General features: G+C 47.4%; 1 protein-coding gene across 1 annotated transcript; it reads right to left on the bottom strand.

Moving 5' to 3' along the window:
• Positions 1-202: 202 nt before the first annotated feature.
• SGCA (sarcoglycan alpha) lies at positions 203-27,417 on the bottom strand. The gene is made up of 10 exons (XM_075350208.1): positions 27,371-27,417; positions 20,423-20,545; positions 10,761-10,903; positions 10,601-10,673; positions 8,545-8,743; positions 4,601-4,760; positions 3,203-3,402; positions 2,415-2,441; positions 520-743; positions 203-345 (listed from the first exon to the last, which is right to left on the bottom strand). Exons 1-9 carry the CDS (start codon positions 27,399-27,401, stop codon positions 554-556), a joined length of 1,146 nt encoding a protein of 381 aa, XP_075206323.1. The 5' UTR covers positions 27,402-27,417; the 3' UTR covers positions 203-345; positions 520-553.

Genomic DNA, 27,417 nt, shown 5'->3' with positions numbered 1-27,417 from the left:
TCATCACTTGACTGTAAATTATCATCATTTAATAAATGAAATTGTACAATTTTATGTGATTCTGTGTTACATCTATGTGATGGAGCTGTTTCTCAGCTGTATTTGTTCTTCGGAAGGAGATCACAATCAGTATGTGCACCACGTCAGGTCTCACAGAGTTTGTCACCCAGAAAGGTGAGAAAAGTATTCAGGTGGTGTATAGTTCATTCTGAGGATGATAACTTTACTTAGCAGCTTATTTTACGTAACCATTGATTGTATTAATATCACATACAGTACAGCAGGGAAACATCATTTTGCAGGATTCATTCCTTCAGAAATCAACTTCCCGGATGACTTCATTTCCTTGGAAAAATAAAAGACATAGGCACTATTCCAGATAATATAATATGTTAATGTATGTACCATTTATATGACGCCATGGACTGGTGTTTTCCAAATACAACAGCGCATATACTGTCTATACAACTCATGCACTAACATTTAGTGTTGTCTTCATCCTCTATGTATAGTATATACCTTGTTGATAACTGGAGAAGGATCTGAAGAACATTTATTGCTGAGACAGGATGAGAGGTACACGGGCACTATCGCCTGACAAATCCATTGGGGATGTCCTCTGTCCAGTGCGGGCATTAAACATGGGCAGCGTGGAAAGAGGCCGAGGAACATCCCTGTTGGAAGCCATATGCCGTAGCTCTTCCGTGTTGGAGAAGATTGACTGCTGGTGAACTAGCTGGAGTCTGTGAAATACAAGTGATCACACATGATAAATGATACAGTGGTAAGAACCAGGCACAGCATGATGGGCACATAGACTTCATGTAATACAGAGGGGTTATAAAAATGCCACCTTTAATGAACACTGTGCAAACAAACTTCTGGAGCCCTAGCCTGGTTCTAGACAGCAGGAGCATAGCTCGGGTGAGAGGGGTCTAATGGTCAATGTGCCCCTCGTGTTGGGTACCAAGGAAAAGTCAACAAACCACTCTGCCTTGGCCAGAATGTTTAACTACGAGACTAGTGCGGCAAACTGGAACTCGATCTTCCTACACGGTGATAAAAGCCTAACTCCAACCATTTTGGCAGTTACCCCATCTCATTTAGGAGCAGCCTATCAAACTGAGCTCTTTTAGGGATTATTCAAAGAGGGTTTAAGAACACTTTAAATACAGTAAAAATATGTGAAGTCAGTCTATGATTTCCAGGGAACTACCGGATGACTTCATCACCTATCATATCACACCTACCATCACTGCCCTCCATATTTTTCTGCAAAAATATTATGTTGCTAGAAGTGCTGTGTGCAGGATACGCTGCTAGAAGTGCTGTGCGCAAGATATGCTGCTAGAAGTGCTGTGTGCAGGATACGCTGCTAGAAGTGCTGTGTGCAAGATATGCTGCTAGAAGTGTTGTGTGCAAGATATCCAGGGTATCCTATGAGATGCAGCCTCACATTGTCCTATTGTCACCTGCTTATAAGCTGATAGGGAGAAACCTATCAGAAGCAGGAGGCTAAAGGTGGCTTTACACACTGCAACATCGCAAACGACATCGCTGTAACGTCACCGGTTTTGTGACGTTACAGCGACCTCCCCAGCGACATTGCAGTGTGTGAAACACATCAGCGACCTGGCCCCTGCTGTGAAGTTGTGATCGCTACAAATCATTCAGGACCATTCTTAGGTCCTTTGTTTCCTGCTGTGCAGCATGATCGCTAGAAAGTCTCAGTGTGTAAAGGGGACTTTACAGCGACTTCCCTTTCAAATAGCTGCTTTGACATGTCCCCAACAACCAGCTAGGTCGCTCTGCAGGTCCGGATCGCTGTTGCGTCGTTGGCCAGGTCTGCCTGTTTGACAGCTCACCAGAGACTTTGTAGCGATCCCGGCCAGGTTGGGATCGCTGGTGGGATCGCTAGAAAGTTTCAGTGTGTAAACCCAGCTTAAGGAGACAGGCTGATGTTGCAGGAATGCACCAACTTTAGATAGTGGACATCTGGGAGATAAATAGCTGAGTGTAACACACAGGATGCTAAAGAACATTTTTGGACATAGGCCCTTTTCAGTGTTACACACCCATTCTACATCCACTTCACCTTATCTCTGCCACCCGTGGCTGTGTGGCACAGGAAACCTTTGGTAATTGCTAATTGAAGGAGGGTTTCTAGCACTTTCATGAAGACCTGGGAGATTTTCACATTTATCCAGGAGTCTGGAAATTCTCCCTTTTTCTTGAGAACGTTCCTTATGTTCTGACGAAGTTGGCAAATATGTATAAATGTCACATCAACTCAAACAGGTATGCACAAGAAGCATCTGCCTTATTCTTTAATGGTAACCTATGTTATATTATGCAGGCAAAGAACATTTTTGGGGCGTTGGTTTAAAGAAGGAGACAGAAGTTTTGATACTTACTCAGATGACTCAGCATCTCTCTTTTGCCTTAGAATAAAAAAAAAATAAGTGTGAGATTGCATTTATACAAGGTATAGAGATGCAATAACAATCATACTGATACCCAACACCACACCATTGATTACAGTGATACATCTCATGTTACGCTTACTAACACTACTGATGCCAGTGATTCCTAACACCACATCAATCACCATAAGGCTATGTGCCCACGGAAGCTCGCACCTGCGGATATATCCGCAGGTATGTCCGCAGGCACATAGCCTAATTCCTGAAATCACCAACCACCATGATCCCTGATATCTCACTAGTTATCATGATTCCCAACAACATGTCAACCATCATTATCCGCTAACCTCACACCCTTCATCCTGATCTCTAACACTATCCAGTCGTTATAATCTACAACACCATGTCAGTCATCAGATCATCCTTAACACCATGCCGATCATCACACTCCCATCTACTACATCCTCCATGATCCCTACTATCCACAACCCACTATATACACTATATGTCTCACCATAATCCGTGATGTCACTCCCTTCATCTTCATCACTAGTACTATCCTATATCTGCACCTTGACCTTAGGCACTGCCATCTTTATGAAGTAATAATGCCTTCCCAATGTCCTAGTTTTGGTCATATACTAAAAATAGAGGTGTACAAGAGATAGAAATGGATTCGAACACCTGCCAACTCAGATTTTACCGGTATATCTCAGCGATCTAATTTGGTATGGACAACTGGTGTACACAACTCTTGGATTTTGGTCCTCCATACTTACACTCCTTCTCTGCGGCAGCACATGATATAGGTCAGCAGGATGCACAGCAACAGGGCGATCAGAATGGGCAGTAACATGGTCAGTAGGTAATCTGGCATGTAGTCAGTTTCACCCAATGTATCGGAAGGAGGATTAAATTCAGCATCCCATTCCAGAGGCTCAAGACTAGGAGGAGAAGGAGAGGGTCCCGATTCGTCTACCTGTAACATAAACCAAAGGCAAGCTCAGCATTTATCAGATGATATGCTGGTCTGGATTATTAAATGTTCTGGATAATCAAATAGAGATAGAAAAGCACATAGCATATACTAGTATTAAATCAGAAATCATTATTAACTGGTTACAATGGCTGGATTATTGGAATGACTGGACTCCTGCTGAATTAAAGAGGTTGTCCACTACTTTTACATTGATGGCCTATCCTTAGGATAGATCATCAATGTCTGATCGACTGGGATCCAACACCCCGCATCCCCACCAATCAGCTGATCAGCCACTCTCGGTGCCAGCAGTAGCAGTAGGTGTCCAGAAATGCACAGTTCCTCAGCTTCTCTGTCAACTCATAGTGGCCACAGGTGAGTACTGCTCATCCTCCTGCCATTCAAATCCATAGGAGGCGGATGTGTAGCATCCGGCCGCAGCCACCATCAGAAGACGGGGTAGCTCCGGAACTGAGAATTTCCGTGCGCCTGCTCCCGCCGTCACCGAGGATAGCTGATCAGCTAGGATGTGGGGTGTTGGACTTCAGTCAATTAGACATCGATGAGCCATCCTACGGATAGGCAATCAATGTTATAGTAGTGGACAATCTTTGTAAAGGAATGCTCTATGTTGTTCTGAACTAAACATAAATATAAATATATATATATATATATATATATATATATATACACATATATATATATATATATATATATATATATATATATATATATATATATATATATATACTGAACTGTATATATAAACAGCAGGAAGAGAATGGTCCTGCACTACCACACTGCACCTCGCACTGATGGCGGGAAGGAGGAGGTCAGTTCAGGTTGCTTCAAATAAAACGCTTGCCGTGGGTGCACGTTGAAATAAGAAATTAAATTCTCAAGAAGCTATCAAGAAAGCAGGAAAGCAACGGAACATACCATCCGGTTCCAGAAGACAAAATTCTTTATTGATTCCAAAGGTGCAAATAAAAGCAGAAGGAGCGCTGGGTGCGGGTCCCCTTAGGATGACGGCCATATATATACACACACAGTAAATTCAGCATAAAATTGCATATTTTTTCAGTAGTTTGGCGCTAAAAAAATAATTTTCACGTGGGATTTTTTTTACCTTTTTGAGTAATGTTATGTGAGCCTATGCCACCTGGTGGCCATACCCAGTACTGCACATGGTACTCACCAAGGTCACATTGCACCAGTCAATGTTGAAGTCATTTGCCAACAGTCCTGGACATAGCACTGGTCTCTTCCCTTCTTTGCACTGTTGTTGAATCTGCGGCTTTTGGGTCTCATAAAGACACTCCGGGAAGGGGACAACAGATCCCACCTTTACAAAGACTCTGTACAAAGGCAAATGATTAGGTGTCTTAGTGAAATCTTTATATTTTGCTGTAAACGTTTGATCAGGTGAGGGTTGGCATAAGATGGTTTGTTAAAAAGTGCTGGTTAGTGGAGTACAGATATGCCCAAATTTAGCAATATTAATATTTACGTCCTGTCCACATCGCAGCCCAGCAATGTCCTTGACCCTTACCAGACCTGCCAGGACCATGACCGTCACCAGACCTGCCAGGACCATGACCGTCACCAGACCTGCCAGGACCATGACCCTCACCAGACCTGCCAGGACTATGACCCTCATCAGACCTGCCAGGACCATGACCCTCACCAGACCAGCCAGGACCATGACCCTCACCAGACCTGCCAGGACCATGACCCTCACCAGACCAGCCAGGACCATGACCCTTACCAGACCTGCCAGGACCATGACCGTCACCAGACCTGCCAGGACCATGACCGTCACCAGACCTGCCAGGACCATGACCCTCACCAGACCTGCCAGGACTATGACCCTCATGAGACCTGCCAGTACCATGACCCTCACCAGACCTGCCAGGACCATGACCCTCACCAGACCTGCCAGGACTATGACCCTCATCAGACCTGCCAGGACCATGACCCTCACCAGACCAGCCAGGACCATGACCCTCACCAGACCTGCCAGTACCATGACCCTCATCAGACCTGCCAGGACCATGACCCTCACAAAACCTGCCAGGACCACCTACTTTTAGGACAGCTTCAACTTTGTGCTATGGACTCCAGCAACTTCTAGCTGAACCCTTGCAGGCTGCAAGCTACATCACAACCACTAGGTGGCGACATGCAGACATGTCTATGTCTATCAAAAACATCTACTGACAGTATGGCAAGATCACATTGTTTTTTTTAAAGCTGGGTATCTAATGTCGCTGATCTCACGATATGTTAATTCAATAGGAAAGGTAAGGAAAGACACACCTGTATATACCGAAGTGGTCCAACATGTGTCTACTCAGTGAACTCTCATAGCACATCGCTGCCACTAGGGGATCACTTCATACAGATATACACAGCTCCTATTGAGCTCAGTGCTTATTGTATAAATGCATATCCAGATAGCTCCCCCTAGTGGTCCCTGGATACACTTGGAATTATATTCTTAATGAATTGAGGATGGTAAAACTGGGTCCCATATGTGTCATCATTCATGTCTCCCAGACTTTTGCCTTACTAAACAGAGATATAAATAAAAACCAATGAATGCCATTCAGGGGTTTGGGAAAGCTGGGTGACAACTGATTTGATATTGATGGCATTGGTATTAATTGTCACCCAGCTTTCCCAGAAACAGTCGACCAGAAGTGCTTTACTGAGAAGCTTATACCGCCAATGACATGTTAACTAGAAAATTCTAAATGCGCTTTGAAGATGGCATTCCTGGCATTATCCTGCCTGTAATTAGAGGCACGTTCTGTAAAGAGAAGGCGGGCGGACGTATGTGGATGACAGTGACATTACTAGCAGTTAATGCAGCACAGGATTACTCTTTCTGAAAGCGTGGACTTTAATACTGCACAGATGTTGCTGCTGGGAGGATTAAAGGACGGTTTCTGGATGTGCAACCTCTGCTGGTAAATAGGAAGGTCAGTTAAGAGGTCTGGGTTTCAGTCTGCAACAGCACTACAGATACCAGCATAGCCTGACATGCCTTGAAGAGACCACAGGCTTTAAGGCTGGTGCTATGAGGCGCCTTAGGCTGCGGCACAGGTGCTGTGTGACTGCTACCTTGCAACTTAATGCAGGAGGATGGGGTCCCATTCAACCACAAAGTCCAATGCAGAAAGATTGTCTCGGATTGCTCATCGCAGTCGTATCTTGTGGATCACAATTAACTTGCACTATTCTACAATGCAACAGCGACACCCAACCATCTTTGGCCGCAATCATATCCAGAGTTGCTGTGTGCCCCAGTCTTGAAATCTTGAAGATTTTGGTGTTTAAAATACTCTAGGTGGTGATAAATCATTACTCTTAGGGTACGGTTCCACTTGCGCATAGCTTGTGATGTGAGAGCATAGGAAGCAATATGCTAATGACCCTCTGCTGCGTGCGTCAGCTGGGGATTATACAGCTGTCATGTGATCTCTCTATCATATCACTGGTGCGGAGAAGAAGAGGGAATACTTTCTCCCCATCTCCTCCGCTGCCTGTCTCTCCGTACACAGCACTCTGGTTGGATGACATGTGAGTGCAGTGCAATGTTTCACACACTGCCATAGACTTGTATGGGGGTGTGTGAGCCGAGAATCGCTGCCAAATGCAGCGTGCTGCGATTCATTTCTGATGCCGATATGTCATGAGAAATCAATCTCAGATGGACACTGTCCCATAGATTTGCACTGGTGCGAGTGGAGTCCGATGTTTTATTGGATTGCACTCATCTGTGCAAAACGCAAGTGGAAGCATACCCTTAAAGGGGCATTTCATTATAATACAATGCAAATATTGTCATTTTAAAAAATGCAAATTCACACCCCAATAACTGCCATGTAGGTGTCTATCAATAGTCACCATGGCCACTTAGGAGATCCTTTTCCAAGAGGCACTGGATCTCCACACCCCAGAAATGATGGTAACTGTGCTTATCATGTGCCTTCACAATCTGTCTATACAAATCACATTCTCAGGGGTCCAGCAGGCTGAGATATGAGCAGCTGTCTGTCAAGTCCTCTCAGTAAAGGTTGGGAGCATTCTTTACATACTAGTCCTACAGCTTGAAGTAATTATTGGGTAGATTGACAAACGTAGTCTATCTTTAGACAGCATGAATGTATATTAAACAGTCCTAAAGGGATTATTGGGTGAAAATACATTCTGACCTATCCAGAGAATAGGTGATGACTTGTTTATCAGTGGGGTCCGACCTCTGGGACCTCCACCAATCAGCATACTGGGGCACTTTCATCTTGCAGTTGCCGAAACGCGTTATCTTCATAAGACTGCACATAAACGTATTGCCAGAATTTTTTTTATCAATATTTTTTAATTGAACGAAAATAAAAGTTATTTTTTTATATCCCTATATGTGGATCCTCCCGCTGGAGTAATTAATCTTTTTATCCCATTCATTTCCTATAGGGGCACTGCAGTTAGCTTTTATTCGCAGTCCTGTAGAGGATGGTTGGATCCTGTAGAGGATGGATGGATCTGTGGCCAGACATTCGAGTTGCTGCTCCATTTTGAAATGGGGATAATAATTTACCGTTCTGCCAATTGGCGGAGGTTTTATTAGTGGGATGCCCCCTAATCAGCAAGTTATCCCTTACGTCAGGATAGGTGATAACGTGTTTTCCCTGGAGATCCCTTTATAGGAAGGTAAATATATTACAGTGGCTCATACTGAATGATAATTTTGACACATTATTAGTTTTGTCCAACTTTACACAGACCCTGCCCGGATGGGAATACCCAGCCGAACCACCAGTCCTCCTGAGATGAGCTAACTGCCTCCTAGAGACCCATGAACAGTAGGCTGAGGACAGGACATCCAGTGATTGGGCCGGGTATTTGTATCTGAGCTTGGCCTGATTACCCAGACCACCTTAAAAACATGGCTCTAAAACTTGATGCAGTCTTATGTGCCAAAGTTCAATGTATTTATGTACCCCAATATGTTTTAAGGTGTTACATTACTGTTGATCACTCATACACATCTCCTCTAATCTCAGCCCCCAGGACACAGTAATATATCATTGTCAGTAGCCCTCTGTATTGAGCTCTGAGAATCATCTGTATAAATACCCCTCTTTTAGTCCGGGCAGTGGTAGCGGCACTCTACCACCCTTGTCCAGAGCCGACGTGACGTTAATGACAGAAAGTCGCTGGGTGTGCCAAATATCCTGCAGAGGAACCTGAAAGTTGTGGCGGGCTTCTGGTGGAAGCATCTCTTCTACATCCACATTGCTGATCAAAAATTCAGCCTCGTACAAAGGTGGCACATCTAAAAAACGACAATTATACAAAGTGTTAACACCAGAGAAATAAGGAACAAGACAAATGGGTCAACAGCAGACGGAGAAGGATGGAGGTCAACAACAGATTAGCTATTACTCCTAATATATAAGTATAGGGGCATCCAGCATCAGGATCTAGCTCACATCGACTACAACAATTAATAATGCCGCTAACTCTTCTGATATGCAAGAAATAAAGCTGCATTCACCAAACAATGTTTCAATTATATACATAGGACATATTACATTAGAGGACATGTCCTGGCATGCAGTTACTCCCAGTGCGGTGTGCTGGGAGATTGTACATATCATTATGCATAATGTCTTATCTCTTTTATATACATTTTGTTATACCTAGTCCAAAGCCTGGTGGTACAAGACATCACTATATCCTGCTCCGCCTTCTTAGTCCCAGAACTAGCTGTAATGCAGTATATCATTTTGCAAGACTTAAAGGGTTATTTCCATCTCCAAGGTCCTATCCTAATATGTAGTAGGTGTAATAATAATAATATTAGCAAATATCTCCAAGTAGAAATGTAGTATAATTCTCTTGATTCACTATGTCGCTTACCTCATGATCAGGGCATTGCAGGACCTTATGTATGCATAGTTATGACCACTAGCAACTAACTGACTGTGACTATATGCTTGATTGTAACCATGGATACCTAAGGTCCTGCAATGTCCTGAGCATGAGGTAAGCAGCACAGTAAATCAGAAGAACTATACTACATTTCTAATTGGAGGTATTTGCTATTATTATTATTATTATAATTATTCCTACTACATAGGATAGGATCTTGGGATGGGAATACCCCTTTGAATAATAATGATAAATCAAGGGTCGAGGATCGAAAATCTGGCGCCCCCAATGACTAACTGTTTGCAGGTCGGAATGAGAGCTAAGTGGTGGTGATACCCATGAGCGATCACTACACAGTGTGCGGAGCTGCGGTCCCCCGACTCTATACATTACTTACCCCCACTGATCTGATATTTATGACCTTTTCTTAGGATAGACCTTCAATATCTGAATCTTGGACAACCTTTTAAATAGTAAATAGCATTTCGGATTTTATCTGTTCCTCCAACCCAAACCTAAAAAAATGTTTGACTGGAGCTAAACTCTATATCACCACTGCTAAATATGCTCCGGGGTCCTGAAAGATGACACCTAGACTGCTGTATAAAGAATCCTTGAAATAAGGAACTTTACTCCTCTATTTCACTTTTAACTAAACAGGTGAGGAAATTCCCTTCTTCTAAGTGAGTACTGACAGCTTAGTCCATTTACTCTGTAAGGAAAAATGTCAAAGATGTGGGTCTTCTTTTGAAAACCCCCTTATTTTAGGCCGATCAAAGACCCACTGACAACAGCACCTGAGGACTTGGTAAAGGTATGATATAAAATAGTGATGGCTTCCATGCAGAAGGTTCCTGAAGAATTGTTAGGCCACTTGTTTAAAAGAAAATAATAGTTAAGAAAAGACTGACCATAGGCACAGCTACTCATTTTGACATTGTTGTGAATATATTCATTTTTTTACACTTTTTCAGCCCAGCTCCAAGCAAAATCTGGCTGAAAAAAATGAAATCATGTTTTATCATGGTAACGCATTACTTTGAAATGTTCGTCCTGTAGTACCACATTCATCCTGCGGGTTTGCTGTTGGAAAAATGATATGATCACTGACAATTCCAACTGCCAAGCCTGTGACAATCAGGTGACCACCACCAGGTCCTCATTTAGAAAAGGGGAAGGGACAATATCTTAAAGGGCTCTGTAAGGGCTCCGAATACAGCAGCTTAGATCTCAGCTTCTTGGAGTATGAGCCACTCACCTGTTGCAGTAATTATGTGAAAAATAATCTTTTCTCTAAAGATTTCGAAGGAGTTCCGGTTGTATACCGTTAACTGTAAGACAATCAATGAAAAAGATTTCAGGGGATCAGTAAATATGGAGGCGACTACCACATTGACTCCACAGCATAGTTCCTATACCTCTATGACATGCTTCCCAGGCTTGGTAGGGGAGCCATATAAATACCCACTGTGCCAGGGAGACCGCTGGGTATAGCGTAACCATCCGGGCAGGTCGGGGAACCCCATCAAATTAGCACGAAATGTAATGGAGGGAGGTCGACCTGGTAAAAAAAAAAAACCATAAAGACAGTAGAATGCCACTAATGATCACATAAAGTCGTATATACCTATATGCGTATATACATATGTAGACGTTATATGACGTCTACCTGTATCTGCCTGCAGTAGAGGATTTGTTTTCAATAACACTGCTTGCCTGCAATTGCTTATACTTATCTATGAGGTATTAAGAGATTACATCTAGTCAGGGAGGGATCTCCAATTTATCTGGCCATATAGTAGCAAAGGCTAAGGAGGAAGTTTCAGAGTAGAGCTCCCCCTATCTTCCAAATTTGCACATTGGTCATCTGTTACTATAGTACGGTATCACCATTTTCTGGAAATAGCTACACCTGCACTTTTCGATTTGAACAGCAGATGGCGCATGTCCAAACCTCATGTTTCTCCTAACTGTACAGCGCTGAAGAAGTTACAGGAAATTCTGGGATTTTTGATGGATGTTCACCCATGGTAAAACGTCAACCTCAAATTAATTTTCCCAAATTATACAACTTTATTATCATCAACTTTCCATATTGTCTCTCCAGTAAAGGAGACAAACTCTAGCACAGCGCCACCTATTGGAAGTAGCGATCCTAAAAGTCACAAGTGGATTTTCAACAATCCTTTGCAATATGACTCAGGATATATAAGCCAGATCAGAATCCCAATTTGCAGACACGGTGTTTCGGGGTGCTTGCCCCTCGTCAGTGCAAAGTATGGGGGTGTCTGATCTGGCTCATGGGAAAGCTATGTGGGGACCACGGGGGAACACTATTCTCCTTAAGGAGACTTTGCAAGCCAGTCTGGCTGCCAGGTAAGGGGACTTATAGCTGCAATGCCCCTCTGGGAAATATTCAAATTGTCTCTCCAGTAAAGGAGACAAACTCTAGCACAGCGCCACCTATTGGAAGTAGCGATCCTAAAAGTCACAAGTGGATTTTCAACAATCCTTTGCAATATGACTCAGGATATATAAGCCAGATCAGAATCCCAATTTGCAGACACGGTGTTTCGGGGTGCTTGCCCCTCGTCAGTGCAAAGTATGGGGGTGTCTGATCTGGCTCATGGGAAAGCTATGTGGGGACCACGGGGGAACACTATTCTCCTTAAGGAGACTTTGCAAGCCAGTCTGGCTGCCAGGTAAGGGGACTTATAGCTGCAATGCCCCTCTGGGAAATATTCAAATTGTCTCTCCAGTAAAGGAGACAAACTCTAGCACAGCGCCACCTATTGGAAGTAGCGATCCTAAAAGTCACAAGTGGATTTTCAACAATCCTTTGCAATATGACTCAGGATATATAAGCCAGATCAGAATCCCAATTTGCAGACACGGTGTTTCGGGGTGCTTGCCCCTCGTCAGTGCAAAGTATGGGGGTGTCTGATCTGGCTCATGAGAAAGCTATGTGGGGACCACGGGGGAACACTATTCTCCTTAAGGAGACTTTGCAAGCCAGTCTGGCTGCCAGGTAAGGGGACTTATAGCTGCAATGCCCCTCTGGGAAATATTCAAATTGTCTCTCCAGTAAAGGAGACAAACTCTAGCACAGCGCCACCTATTGGAAGTAGCGATCCTAAAAGTCACAAGTGGATTTTCAACAATCCTTTGCAATATGACTCAGGATATATAAGCCAGATCAGAATCCCAATTTGCAGACACGGTGTTTCGGGGTGCTTGCCCCTCGTCAGTGCAAAGTATGGGGGTGTCTGATCTGGCTCATGGGAAAGCTATGTGGGGACCACGGGGGAACACTATTCTCCTTAAGGAGACTTTGCAAGCCAGTCTGGCTGCCAGGTAAGGGGACTTATAGCTGCAATGCCCCTCTGGGAAATATTCAAATTGTCTCTCCAGTAAAGGAGACAAACTCTAGCACAGCGCCACCTATTGGAAGTAGCGATCCTAAAAGTCACAAGTGGATTTTCAACAATCCTTTGCAATATGACTCAGGATATATAAGCCAGATCAGAATCCCAATTTGCAGACACGGTGTTTCGGGGTGCTTGCCCCTCGTCAGTGCAAAGTATGGGGGTGTCTGATCTGGCTCATGAGAAAGCTATGTGGGGACCACGGGGGAACACTATTCTCCTTAAGGAGACTTTGCAAGCCAGTCTGGCTGCCAGGTAAGGGGACTTATAGCTGCAATGCCCCTCTGGGAAATATTCAAATTGTCTCTCCAGTAAAGGAGACAAACTCTAGCACAGCGCCACCTATTGGAAGTAGCGATCCTAAAAGTCACAAGTGGATTTTCAACAATCCTTTGCAATATGACTCAGGATATATAAGCCAGATCAGAATCCCAATTTGCAGACACGGTGTTTCGGGGTGCTTGCCCCTCGTCAGTGCAAAGTATGGGGGTGTCTGATCTGGCTCAGCAACTTTCCATAATGATTGTTACACTGAAATCTGTTTTTAAATCATACATTACTATTTATATACAGATATAATTTGCAAAAAAAAGCATACATTCTATTAATTAACTTTTATTGATCATAATTTATATTCTGGTTTATACTCCAGAGCTGCATTCATAATTCTGCAAGCTTTTGAATGCCTAGCTCAGAGCTTGCACTGCTGATTTGCAGTGTGGAAAAAGTAATGTATTAGGGATTTTAGAGCAATGGTAGCTGATCTGAGGGTATCATCTACTGCTGCAGGTAATGATTAGGAAAGATTGAGAAGCTATTAGCTGAATTCTGTTGCCATTTATGACAGTCTGTAGTCTGGATATTGCCTTTAATATTGGAGTCCACTATTAGAATGCAGGTTACTGTAAATTATGCCATTATTCTGTTGTCTACACCTGAAAAGAAAAAGAAGGGAACTCAACTCCCTTCTTCAGGGTATCTGGTAACACAACATTAAATTAGTAATTTGCTTTTAATTAAATTCCTCTACATGCTATATAAAGCTTTTTTTAATGCGGGGGGGGGGGTGTTTCAGCACTGGAGTGGTGCTTTAAACCTAAGCCCCCTGTCTTATACCCACTTTCCAGCGACTTCACCTTTTACCGATGCCGCTCCAGTCCCATTGTGCCATCTTGAGACATTAACTTCTGCCTTCCGGCCACTCACAAGTTTCCAATGCAAGTCTATGAGAGCCAGAATGAGGTTCTCATAGAGTTGTATTTAATTGTGACCTCCAACACACTCCATTAAACAATGGAGCTGAGATGAGTATAAGGCTATGTGCCCACGTTGCGTATTTGAATGCAGTTACGCTGCGTATTGCACTGCAGCGTAACTGCATGCGTCCTGCGTCCCCAACACAACCTATGAAGATTGTGCATAATCCATGCGCCTGTTGCGTTTTAGAACGCAGCAATTTGCATGCTGCCAAATTGCTGCGTTCTAAAAAGCAACATGTCACTTATTCCGTGCGCTTTGGATGCAGGTCCCGCTCTGTCTATGGTGGGGGCTGCATCCAGAGCGCATGAAATCGGCTTTTTTAGGACACATGGTAGGGGACTTAGATTTAAAGCACCACTCTATTGATATAAAAAAAACCCACTGTAGTTGTGCTTTAAAATCAATATTCCATTTTCTTTAAAGGGTCACCATACAATGGTCTAATTACAGAATATCCTGTTCATGAGACCTTCAGTGATCAGCTGCAAACTGAAACTCCCAAATAGAGATGAGTGAATCTGTTGAAATCCAAATTTTCCCAAATAATTTGATTTGCAATAAATAAATCAGCGTGAACAATAATGGCAAACTTATAATTACTTGGAAAATACATGTGGGCAGAGGAGAGCGAAAACCCTACTGACCATAAGAGCTTACACTTCACAAGCGAGAGAGATAGAAAGAGGATCTCGCTGACCATAAAAGCTTACACTTTACAGGAGAGCGAGAGAGAGGACCCTGCTGACCATAATAGCTTACACTTTACATGAGAGGGAGAGAGAGGACCCTGCTGACCATAATAGCTTACACTTTACATGAGAGCGAGAGAGAGGACCCTGCTGACCATAAGAGCTTACACTTTATATGAGAGCGAGAGAGAGGACCCTGCTGACCATAAGAGCTTACACTCTAAAGGAGAGAGAGAGAAAGAAGATCCCGCTGACCACAAGAGATTATAATTTACAAGAGAGAGAGAAGACCCCCCTGAGCAGAAGAGCTTACCCTCTACAGAAGAGAGAGAGAGGTCCCCACTGACCATAAGAGCTTACATTCTAAAAGAGAGAGAAAAAGAGGATCCCGCTGACCATAAGAGATTACACTTTACAGGAGAGAGAGAAGACCCCACTGAACATTAGAGCTTATACTCTAAAGAAGAGAGAGAGGACCGTGTGGAGACATGGGGGTCAGTGGGTGCTCTCGTCCACTGGCCCGGCCGCCTTTAGAAAGACAGCATGGCGCAGGGCTCATCCCAACTGAACGCCCGACTGCCTTAACCGTGGGCGGAACACTACTCAGACAACACAGGATGAGGGAATCACAATATTAAGACTTTATTGGATCCCCAAACAATTAACGTCACATAGCACATAACCAGCAAAACACACAAATGTAGCAGGCAACAGAGTCTCACCCTTCTGTTGGCTCACCAGGGATTTAGAATGTCCGTGCCTCAGAGCTTCCAGGGCTACTTACTCCAATCCAGCAGCACCCTGCTTTCGGCGGGCACCAACCGAGAATGGAATAACGCCAGATTTAGGAAGCTGGCTGAGGTCTGCAAAGTCTGTAGCCAGGTGACCAAATTGTCCCAACCTGAGTTTCTTCCTTAAGTAGTCTCTGGTATCACAGCCAAATCCTTGCATTCGATGCTGAAGTCCATGTAGTGTTATAATCCAGATTCGGTTATGGCTTGCCAATCGGATCCGTAGATCCTAGATTGGTAGCATGTAGTAAGAGTCTCCCTGGGCAATGGACAGTCCTCCTTCTTATACCCCTGAGCTCTCCATTCAGACCATTGGGGTCTTACCGATTGGTGGATAAGACTGGGCTCTTATTGGCTAGATTTCAAGCCGTATACAGAATATCCCAGTAATAAGGGTACCTTCACACTCAGCGATGCAGCAGCGATCCGACCAGCGATCTGACCTGGTCAGGATCGCTGCTGCATCGCTACATGGTCGCTGGTGAGCTGTCAAACAGGCAGATCTCACCAGCGACCAGTGAACAGCCCCCAGCCAGCAGCGACGTGCAAGCGGAGCCGCCGTCTGGAAGCTGCGGAGACTGGTAACTAAGGTAAACATCGGGTATGGTTACCCGATGTTTAAATTAGTTACCAGCGCACACCGCTTAGCTGTGTGTGCAGGGAGCAGGGAGCCGCGCACACTGAGCGCTGGCTCCTTGCTCTCCTAGCTACAGTACACATCGGGTTAATTAACCCGATGTGTAATGCAGCTACATGTGCAGAGAGCAGGGAGCCGCGCACACTGCTTAGCGCTGGCTCCTTGCTCTCCTAGCTGCTGTACACATCGGGTTAATTAACCCGATGTGTACAGCAGCTACATGTGCAGAGAGCCGGAGCCGGCAGCACAGGCAGCGTGAGAGCTGCAGAGGCTGGTAACTAAGGTAAATATCGGGTAACCACCTTGGTTACCCGATGTTTATCTTGGTTACAAGCTTACCTCAGCTGTCAGATGCCGGCTCCTGCTGCCTGCTCGCTTCATTTGTCGCTCTCTCGCTGTCACACACAGCGATCTGTGTGTCACAGCGGGAGAGCGCCTTTGAAGAAAACGAACCAGGGCTGTGTGTAACGAGCAGCGATCTCGCAGCAGGGGCCAGATCGCTGCTCAGTGTCACACACAGCGATATCACTAATGAGGTCACTGCTGCGTCACAAAAAGCGTGACTCAGCAGCGATCTCGGCAGTGAGCTCGCTGTGTGTGAAGCACCCCTAATGGTCAATGGCAGAGACGAGGGAGAGACAGCTAAGTTAAATCGCATCCAGCAAACACCTCGTAATACAATGGGTGTCTGGCCTTCAGTGGCCAAAACAATTACATGAGTCAACAAAAACTTCAATACTAAACTCCCAAGAGTCTTGTAGAACAATGAGGGATTATCCCCCATCTATAAACAAACTGTCTTCATGTCTGGCTGAATTTTAAGAAAGTTAACCCATGCTATGCACTGAAGGTCCATGTCGTGACAGACCGCACGGAGCATAAGAGCTTACACTCAACAGGATACAGAGAGAGAGAGAGGACTCCGCTGACCATATGAGAATATACTCTAAAGGAGAAAGAGGATCCTGCTGACCATAAGAGATTACACTTTACATGAGAGAGAGAGAGGACCCCACTGTGCATACAAGCTTACACTTTACAGGAGAGTAAGAGAGGACCCCACTGAACATAAGAGCTTACACTCTAAAGGAGAGAGAAAGAGGATCCCGACGACCATAAGAGATTACACTTTGCAAGAGAGTTAGAGAGGACAGCACCGAGCATAAGAGCTTACACTCAACATGAGAGAGAGAGAGGTCCCCATTGACCATAAGAGCATGCACTCTAAAGGAGAGAAAGAGGATCCCGCTGACCATAAGAGATTACACTTTACAGGAGAGAGAGAGGACCCCACTGAGCATAAGACCTTACATTCTACGGGAGAAAGAGGGAGGACCCCACTGAGAATAAGAGATTACATATTACAAGAGAGAGAGAGTGGACCCCATTGAGCATACAAGCTTACACTTTACAGGAGAGTAAGAGAGGACCCCACTGAACATACGAGCTTCCACTCTAAAGGAGAGAGAGATGGAGGACCCCACTGACCATAAGAGATAATCCTTTACAGGTGAAAGAGAGAGGATGCTGCTGATCATAAGAGCTCACACTCAAAAGAAGAGAGCGAGAACCCCTCTAAGCATAAGAGCTTACATTTCACAAGCAAGAGAGAGAAAAAGGATCCCCATGACCACAAGAGCTTAATGTTTACAAGAGAGCGAGAGGACCACGCTGAGCATAAGAGCTTATGTGGCGACCCTGAAGCTTCAGTCGCCACAGGGTACTACATCTCCTTTAAGATGTAGTACTCATCCCAGGTAAGGAGGGGTTAATCGCTGGTGTTTCTCACATTCACACACAAAACACAGGTGCTTTCCCACCGGGGGGATGGCCTGGGGTAGATAGGGGGGCGGCCATCACGAAGCATGGGACTTTCCCGGTCACTGGGACAACCACCTGGGGGGCGGGCACCGCTTGGGGAAAAGGGAAGGAGCATCTCTACACATAGTTAGTTAGCCCCGGCCACAGCTTGGGATGAGGCAAACACTATGACCTCAGTCCAATCTTCTTTTACCTCGCACTTCTGTGAGCGCCATAGGACCCATAGCTTGGAGCATCCAGCTCAGCCCGGGTCCACAGGTACACTGGATTCCAGGGTCTGCGGTGAGTGCAGGAAACACCCGCAGCCTGTACCACATTCCACCTACACTGGGATTGGAGGGACCCTGACCAGAAAGGACTCGCAGTGGGAACACCGGCGGTGACCTTGAATTGCTCGGGATTGGCTGGGGCCAATGACGGCGGTGACCGCCATCTCCCTGGTAAACCAGGACTGTGAGTAAAGAAACCTTGTACCCACAGAGACAGTGTCCGCCTTTCCTTGCCAGCGCCCGCCATCACTACTCCCCTCATCATCCTCCCCGGGGCCCGCTCCACCTGTGAGGAGCACAAACATCCTAGCTGCTACAACCATGCTCCCCGGAGGACAGTAACAGCAGCTGCGGCTATTCCCTGGCCGCGTACCGCAGGTGGCATCACGAGACAAATCCTCCACGATCACCCCCACCCCCCTCTACCCTTTTTTATTGTACACCTTGGGGCCACAAAGCCGGGCAGGGCCACCCGTGACATTCCCAGACCCGACATCACCAGGTCCGGCGACAAGTAAACGGTTAACCCCTTGCCCGGTGGGTGCTACACTTACACTTTATAGGAGAGAGAGGACCCCGTTGAGCATAAGAGCTCACACTCTAAGGCCCCCTTCACACGCACGTGTCTCCAGTACGTGCTAGGTCCGTGCCCGCATGTACCGGAAACACGGGCACACATAAACCCATTAAAATCAATGGGTTTATGTGCACGCACGTTTGCAGCCATTGGCCCGTGCCTCCGTGTGGAGCAGACATGAGCCCATGTGCTCCACACGGATGCATGTCCGTTTTTCTCCGGCAGCACGGGTGTCACATGGCCCGCATACGGACCACACGGCTGTAGTGTGGATGCGGTCCCGTGTGACACGCGCCAGAGAAAACTCACGTGGCAGAGAAAAAAATAACAAAACTTTACTCACCTTCTCCTGCCCTCCTGTCTCTGCCGCTGCTGTCACTTGCTTCCGACCGCCGCTCATTATGCTCATTGAATATTCACTTCACTGCGGCCGGAAGCAGCAGCAGCGGGGAGTCGGCAGGACAGGAGACCGAAGATCAGCACCACGGACAGGCCAGGGACAGGTGAGTTCAAAGTTCTCGTTCTCCATGTGTTATCACGGATAACACACGGAGAACACACGTAGTGCCATAAACACGGCACATGGAGGGGAAAACGCACCTTTGATACGTCCATGAAACACGTGCGTAATTTCACGAACGTGTGAAGTGGGCCTAAAGAAGAGAGAGGACCCCGCTGAGCATAAGAGCTCACTCACACTCTAAAGACGAGAGAGAGGACCCCACTGACCATAAGAGCTCACACTTTACAGTAGAGAAAGATAAAGAGGACCCCACTGACCATAAAGGCTGCTTTACACAAAATGATATCGCTAGCGATCTCGTTAGCGTTGTGACACGCCAGCAAATCGGATCTACGATCTGGCGTGTCACATCGCTAACGAGATCGCTAACAATATCGTTGTGTGTAAAGCAGCCTTAAGAGCTTACACATTACAGGAAAGAGAGGATCCCGCTGATCATAAAAGCTTACACTCTACAGGAGAAAGAGATGTTCCCAGTGACTCTGGAGATGAAAAACGACTCTGGCGTGCAAACTGTGATCCACTGGGAAGCGCTGATCTGTGATGGCCGAGGTACTGACCATTGGACACTGTATGATAATCTGCTAGATGTCGTAGTGACAGGGCATTATGGGGAAGCCACGCGGCAACGCAAAATGACTTTTGTCTGCTTTCAGATGCTTCAGTAATGTGGGAAATGGTGCCAGCCAAGTTTTTTTTTTTTATTAACTACTTATCGAATTTCAAAATGTTGGAATTCATGTGAAACCACCAATTTCAGAAAATGTGTCTCAAACTGGATCCTCCACAAATTGGTCAGCTCATCTGTACTCAGAAGCAAGTGTTCAATTCCTCTGCAGCTCCCCCACAGGCGAAATGACGAATTACACATTTCTTTTAAAACAATGTTCTGCTCATTGAATGCACAGGTGTACTTCTCCCTCAAGAGCAAGAGACCCTCTTTTTAATTGCTCTTTGCTCTAAAAGAGGGGTCTTTGTTAAAAGACTTCCCCCATTCATATAAAAAGTCAGTATAGGGTATGTATAATATGATTTTGTAACCACTAGACATCCCCTTTAAATACTACAGGCTTCAGTCTGTGACTTACCAGATTTGTTCAGGAAGTGCTGCTGGTAATCCTGCGCATCCATCTTGTGTACAAACAGCGTGCCCACGGAGGGGTAGACATTCTGATCACAGAGGCAGCCCAAGAGACACAACCAGAGGGGTACTAAAGAGGAAGGAGAGCGATGGTAAATCCCTGTGCATTACATTTCACTTGTAGTAGTAGTTTACTGTGAGTTAATGGTTGAGATGGTGATGGCCATTACTGTGGAGCACCTAATTATCTATTTATCTACACTATAAAAAATAGAAACACAATTGTTTTTTCTCCCATTTTTCATTAGCTAAACTCAAAGATCTAAGACTTTTTCTGTCACACAAAAGGCCTTTTTCTCTCAAATATTGATCAAAAATTTGTGTTAGTGATCATGTCGCGGGCGGAGGGGTGGGGAACGCCGCTCGTCTGGGATTGCTGGCGCTCGGGTCCAGTGCTTCTGCTCCTCACTGGCTCGAGCACGGGACCGGACCCGGGGCTCGAGCAGCGCCTCCTCGTCCACGAGTGAAAAAGGGGAGGTTTTTGGTGGGTATTTGGGGATGTCGGTCGTGACGCCACCCACAGGTTGTGGTGATGGTGGGCACCACCGCTGCTGGTGACGGGGGATCCCGGGAGCGATGGCGGAGAGCAGCTGAGGTGTTGACCCCTCCGTGGGTAGGGGCTGTTGGTCCCAAGGCCCCGGTTGGGGAGTAGGGAGGAGGTATAGGTGCAGGTGCCGAGGCGGGGAGGCAGCGTGGGCGCGAGTGCAACGTAGCGGTGCCACGCGGTGCCGGATGGCACTGTTGTACTCATTCAGACACAGAAGGACAGAGTCTCTGGTAAACGAATCGGCTGGATGGACGGGGCCCACAGCCGGCTGCGGTGTTCTCACTCTCCCCGGATAGGTTGATGGCGGCTGTTGTTTTCCTGCACCTGTGTAACTGTATTTGACTCCTATGGCTTCCCACGGGTAGTCCGCTCCCCGGCGTGTACGTGTCGGGAGAGCCAGTTTGCCCACAGGCGCTGGCCCTTGGCGGTGGCACTTATCCGGACGGGTTGGGCTGTTGCCTTCTGACGGGACTTAGGTGGGAATGAACCCCTGAGGTCCAGAGCGCAATCAGATAATTTGACCTTTTCGGCGGCTCCTAGTCTAGTCGGGGTCTGAGTACCCTGCCTTGGTGCTTGGCTTCAATCTGCTCCCCGGTTCAATACCGGCGGGCCACCGCCCGACCCCGGTCCTACGGTTCCGCTGACCTACACCAACTCCTGCAGACGGCCACCACTGTCTGCCGACCTTGCTGAATGTGCCTTGGTTCTAACCCAGACACCAACAGTTTTTACTCCTCTCACTTCCACTGTCTACAACCTCTCTCCTCTCTTTTCCCGCCTCCAGGCCTGTGAACTCCTCAGTGGGTGGAGTCAACCGCCCCAACTGGTGTGGACATCAAGCCTGGAGGGTGGCAACAAGGATTTGATTGACTGATGTCACCTACTCAGGGGAGGGTGTGTGTGTGTGTTGTTAGTGTACTGTGACCCCTGGGGGTCCAGGGCATCACACTCCCCCTTGGTAAAATGCACACCGTCCGCGGGCTGCCCATCCATCACCGGTTTTATTTTCTGAAAAATATAAATAACAGGAAACAAACAAACGGTATGCATATTTTTTTCAAATCTTCCCTTACGGGAGGTGCATTACTTCAAACGTTGCAAACGGTAATAAAACATTTTTAATAACAACGGACGGGTCCCAGTTCTTCCGCTTTCCCTCCCAAACAACCTAAACCTTGATGCTGCCCCTGAGAAGCGGGCAGCAACCCTTTTCCCCAGTCCGGAAAACAGGAACCTGGTTCAGGTCGCCCAAGCGGGAATGGGTACGGTGTCTCGCACCCGGTTGTCATTCAGGGGGTCCCACGTCCAGGGGGACCCCTGACCCCGGAGGATGGTCACCGGTCCTGGTGGTGACCGGACCCCAGCCTGCTCTGCTGCTGGTCCTTCCTCCAACCTGCCTCTCCGGAGGCGGATAACGGAACTCCAGCCCGGAATTATTTACAAGCCCACCAGTTTGTGGGTGGCCTGCGAGTTCTCGGCCATGTTCATGATTTCTCATGTGGGAAGGGGCTTTTAGGGGTTAACGGTGACAAAAGGGGACAACATCAGTCCCAACTGGGAAGGGCGCTTCTCAGCTCAGCGCTGCTGAAAGGAAAACACTTTAGGGTCCCAACAGGGGACAACAGTTCTGCTGCAACAGGGGTCCGCTGCCTTTACTTGAGGTCGCCTTCCTCATACTCCTCCAGCTCCACAACCGGACGGTATGGTGGGGGAGGGGACTGGGGCCGCCTCGGGACACTGCGGCATTCTCTCTCCTTCACATCAAGGGCAAACCAGCCCATCTCTCTCCCCGCAGTGCCGGGTGTACGTCACCAGGTCACCCGGTTGCAGGTCACGGCCAGGGTGGCCCGTTGGGAGATGGGAGTTCACATCTCTGCGAGCCACAAAGATTTCGGCCTCCAGGCCCGACTCGTAAATGAACCAATATCCTCGCTGGGGATCGAACCGCCTGACCTGGCCCTCGTAGATCAGGCCCCGCACCCGGTAGGTGGCGTTCCGGAGATGGTCTTTTTCCACGATTGTTCGGGCCACCACTTCAGCTCTTTGCTGCTCCCTGGCGGCAATCTCGCGGCCCAGCTGGCTCGGCTGACGATCCCAAAAGGGGGCACCTGCATACCCCTGCTGCGCGGGTGGGCCCCGCCGGATCTCCCCCGTACCGGCTACAACCGATACCTTCGCTGGGAAGTCCTGCGGTGACGCGGCCTGGGATGCTGCCTTACAGCGGCGACCCGGCGCTGCCTCAGCCGAGGCGTGGGGTTCAGGGATGACAGGCCTCACCTGCTGGCGGCTTCCACTACTTCCGTGGCCAGGCGGACTGCCGGGGCCGGGACTCTCTTGGGCGCGGTCACTTCCAGGACCGGCGGCTTCACATCATGGACGGACACCTCCCGAGGAACCTTCCACGGTAACGGGATCGGTGTGGGTTGTTCATAGGGTCGTCCGCGGGCAGCGCCTACACGTTTTTCCTCTGGTGCGGGTTAGCTGGACTCCGCTGTTGATGTTGGGGGTAGCGGACCGATTGGCGGGGCAGCGACAACCGATACGGGTGGCTGGGGAGGCAGCATGGTGAACGGGCACAGACCGGGCCCCTCAGCCGCAGCGACCGGTCTCTCCAGGACACAGGGGCGTGGGTCGCTTACCCGCTCCTCCAGCACTGCTTCTGCCACGCGTTTCCGCACGGCCGCCGCCACCTCTTCCATTTCGGCCGCCCAACGCTCCATCAGGAACCGGACTTGGGGCTGCAGGCGGCAGCACATCTGCGCTGTCCGGGCCACCGCCTGACCCCGGTCCTACGGTTCCGCTGACCTACACCAACTCCTGCAGACGGCCACCACCGTCTGCCGACCTTGCTGAACGTGCCTGGGCTCCAACCCAGACACCAACAGTTTTTACTCCTCTCACTTCCACTGTCTACAACCTCTCTCCTCTCTTTTCCCGCCTCCAGGCCTGTGAACTCCTTGGTGGGTGGGGTCAACCGCCTGGCTCCGCCCCACCTAGTGTGGACATCAAGCCTGGATGGTGGCAACAAGGATTTGATTGACTGATGTCACCTACCCAGGGGAGGGTGTGTGTGTGTGTGTTGTTAGTGTACTGTGACCCCTGGGGGTCCAGGGCGTCACAATCACTTCTCCTTTGCCAAATAATCCATCCATCTCACAGGTGTGACAAATTAAGATGCTGGTTATTGCACATCCAAAAAATATTTTTCTTTTCTGGTGCGGGTATAGCACTGGTTGACACCTGCACTAATTATTTTTGTTATATATATTTATGACTGTCATATGAGAGAACAATATTGATGTTCTTTTTAATTATTTATTAATAAAATATATTTTTTATGAGGGTAGCTAATCTTAGTGGTGTGTTTTATTGCACAGGTGTGGCTTAGGCTGGCCACAATAAAAGGCTGCAATTTTTTCAGTATTGGATGCTCTGAGAGCATCAGAAAACCAGTCAGCATCTGATGTGACCACCATTTTTCAGTCTGCCCTCTTCATTGTACAGTGAAAACTGGGATTTAATCATGAAGAAAACACCTCTACAATGTGGTATTGACTTGGATGGATAGGTTTGTTGGGGGGGTTCAGTGAGGAGGAGGAGGAAAGATGATGAATTCTGTTTTGTCCATGTTAAGTTTTTGAAATTGAGCAGCGAAAAAGGTTAAAATAGCAGACAGACATTGTGGGATTCTGGTTAGTAAGGAGGTAATATCCAGTCCAGAGAGGTAGATATGTGTGTCGTTGCTCTCAGTCCGGCACCTCATCCATCTTGTGCAGTCACCGTCCTCCTGCCCAGCCCCGTGTGTGTGGCGCCCTGGACTAGCCAGGTAGTCACATACATAGCAACATGCACACACCCCCCACCCTGGACAGTAACAACAGTCAATCAAGGACCCTTGTTGCCTCCATCCGGGGTCTGATGTCCGCACCGGGTGGGGCGGAGCCGGGCGGTTGGCCCCGCCCGCCGGGGAGTTCACAGGCCTGGAGGCGGGAAAAGTGACAGTTTAGTCTTGGAGGTGAAAGTAGGAGGTCAGAGAAACTGCGTGTGCCTGGGTAGGAGCCCAGGCACTGACAGCAAGGTTCGCAGACAGTGGTGGCTGTCTGCAGGAGTTAGCGGAACTCTGCAGAGCCGTAGGACCGGGGTCGGGCGTTGGCCCGCCAGTACCGAACCGGGGAGCGGAGTGAAGCTAAGCATACACAGGCAGGGCCATCGGACCCCGACCAGGCTTGGAGCCGCCGTCAATAGTCAAATCCGAATGTGACAGTAACCCCAGGGGTTCCCCAACTACCAAGTCCCGATTGAAGGCAACCGTCCACCCAGAGAGGCTATACAGCCACCGCCACAGGCTAGAAATCCAAGGGCCAGTGCCTGCGGGCAAAACGGGCTCCTACAGCACCTATACGCCGGGGAGCGGACTACCGGTGGGCAACCACAGGAGTCAAGAACATTCTCAAAGGTGCAGGGAAAGACAGTCACCATCAGCCGTCCGGGGAGAGCACAACAACAACAATGCAGCCGGCTGCGGGATCCGTCCATCCAGCCGTTTGGTTTACCAGAGACTCTGTCATTGTTTATCTGAGTGAGTACACCAGTGCCATCAGGCACCGCGCCGCGCTGTCCCTGCAACGCTGCACCCCAGCCATCCAGCCTCCCTGTTACACCATCGGGCCCCGGGATCACCAACCCCTGCCCACGGAGGGGACAACATCTCAGCTGCACCCTACCATCTCTCCCGGGATCCCCGTTACCAGCAGCGGTGGTGCCATTATCACCACGACCCGTGGGTGGCGTCACGAACAATCTCCCTAACCAAACCACCCCCTTTTCACTCACGGGTGAGGAGCGCCGCTCGAGTCCCCGGGTCCGGTCCACCGCTCGAGCCACCGAGCAGCAGCAGCAGAAGCCCCGGACCCGAGCGTGGCAAGCGCGTCCCCTCCGCCCGCGACATGTGCATGACACGTACTACGTCATCAACATAGAGGTCTCCATTCGCTCCTGCGCATGTGTACTTTCATCCGCCCTGCTGAGAGCAGAGCAAAGTACAGGCGTGAGAAAAGGTCAAATATCACTAGCGCATGCGCACTACAACACTGTGATCTGCCCTCAGTCAGGCAGATAAAAGTGTACAGGAGCGCAATGGAGGCCTCGCTGTGAATGATATAGGACGTGTCATGCACACGGATCTGGGCAGCAGGATGGTGATTGGACAAGATGGAGGAGGCGCCGTACCGAGAGCAGCGATTGCCAATGGACTGGACCGCCCCCTAGGTGAGTATTATAAAACTGTCTTTTACGTTATACAGAGAGGCCTGAGCTCTTATATACAGCATTATATATATATATATATATATATATATATATATATATATATATAACAAAAATCATACATGAACTACACAATACGTAAATTCTAGAATACCCGATGCGTAGAATCGGGCCACCTTCTAGTACTGTGTATAAGAGCTCACTGGTGGTGGCCGCAGCTCATAAGGGAAAAATGTGGTGACAGGTTCCCTTTCAGACTTTGTATCAAGCCAACAGTAATTGTGAGCTATTAAATTATTTAGCTTATTTGCTTATTTGTAATATAATAAGCAGTAGAAAGCTGTTTGAAGGGTCAAAGTGAGCCCCCCCCCCAGTGATGCTATAGAAAGATATACTGACAGACAGAATAAAGATGGATAGAAAATAGAGAAAGAGAGAGGTGCAGAGAGAAAGAAAGGATAAAGGAAGGAAATAAGAAACAAATAAAGAGCAAAGATAAAAGACTAGATAGATAGATAGATAGATAGATAATAGATAGATAAATGATAGCTAATAGATAGATGATTGATTGATGCTGTAGATAGATAGATAGATAGATAGATAGATAGATAGATAGATAGATAGATAGATAGATAGATAGATAGATAGATAGATAGATATAGTATATATACAGATGTACTACACTCCGGTTGTTAGACACATGACTTGATACTCAGTGGACTGCGCAGATTTATAATGAAGCTGGTCCATAATTAAGCTCTTTAGGACACTTATAAATACACTCACTTTCACCCACACATGAGACAATTTATTTATATCCCACAGATATTTATAGAGTGGAGCTGTCACATCTGAGACTGAGGGTTATACCAGGAAGAAAGAGGAAAAGCAGTAGGCGCAGAGATAGACCGAGCTACAACATAGAATGATAGGGATAGCAGGCAATAAAGGGCAAAAGAAGTGAGAAAGTAAAGAAGGTGATGGGAAAATCAGAGGAAACATAATCTAAGCAGAAAACTGAAACTAACTCCCAAATAAAAAGGTAAAATACACCACACAGCACACAGCACAGCTAGGACATGCCTGTCAGACGAGCCACACTCCAAGATGCCATATCTGCTCTGGGAGTG

The sequence above is a fragment of the Anomaloglossus baeobatrachus genome, chromosome 5 (assembly GCF_048569485.1).
Source record: "Anomaloglossus baeobatrachus isolate aAnoBae1 chromosome 5, aAnoBae1.hap1, whole genome shotgun sequence".
Taxonomy (NCBI): Eukaryota; Metazoa; Chordata; class Amphibia; order Anura; family Aromobatidae; genus Anomaloglossus; species Anomaloglossus baeobatrachus.
Note: the sequence above shows the minus strand (reverse complement) of the source record. Positions and strands in the feature narration are given on the sequence as shown.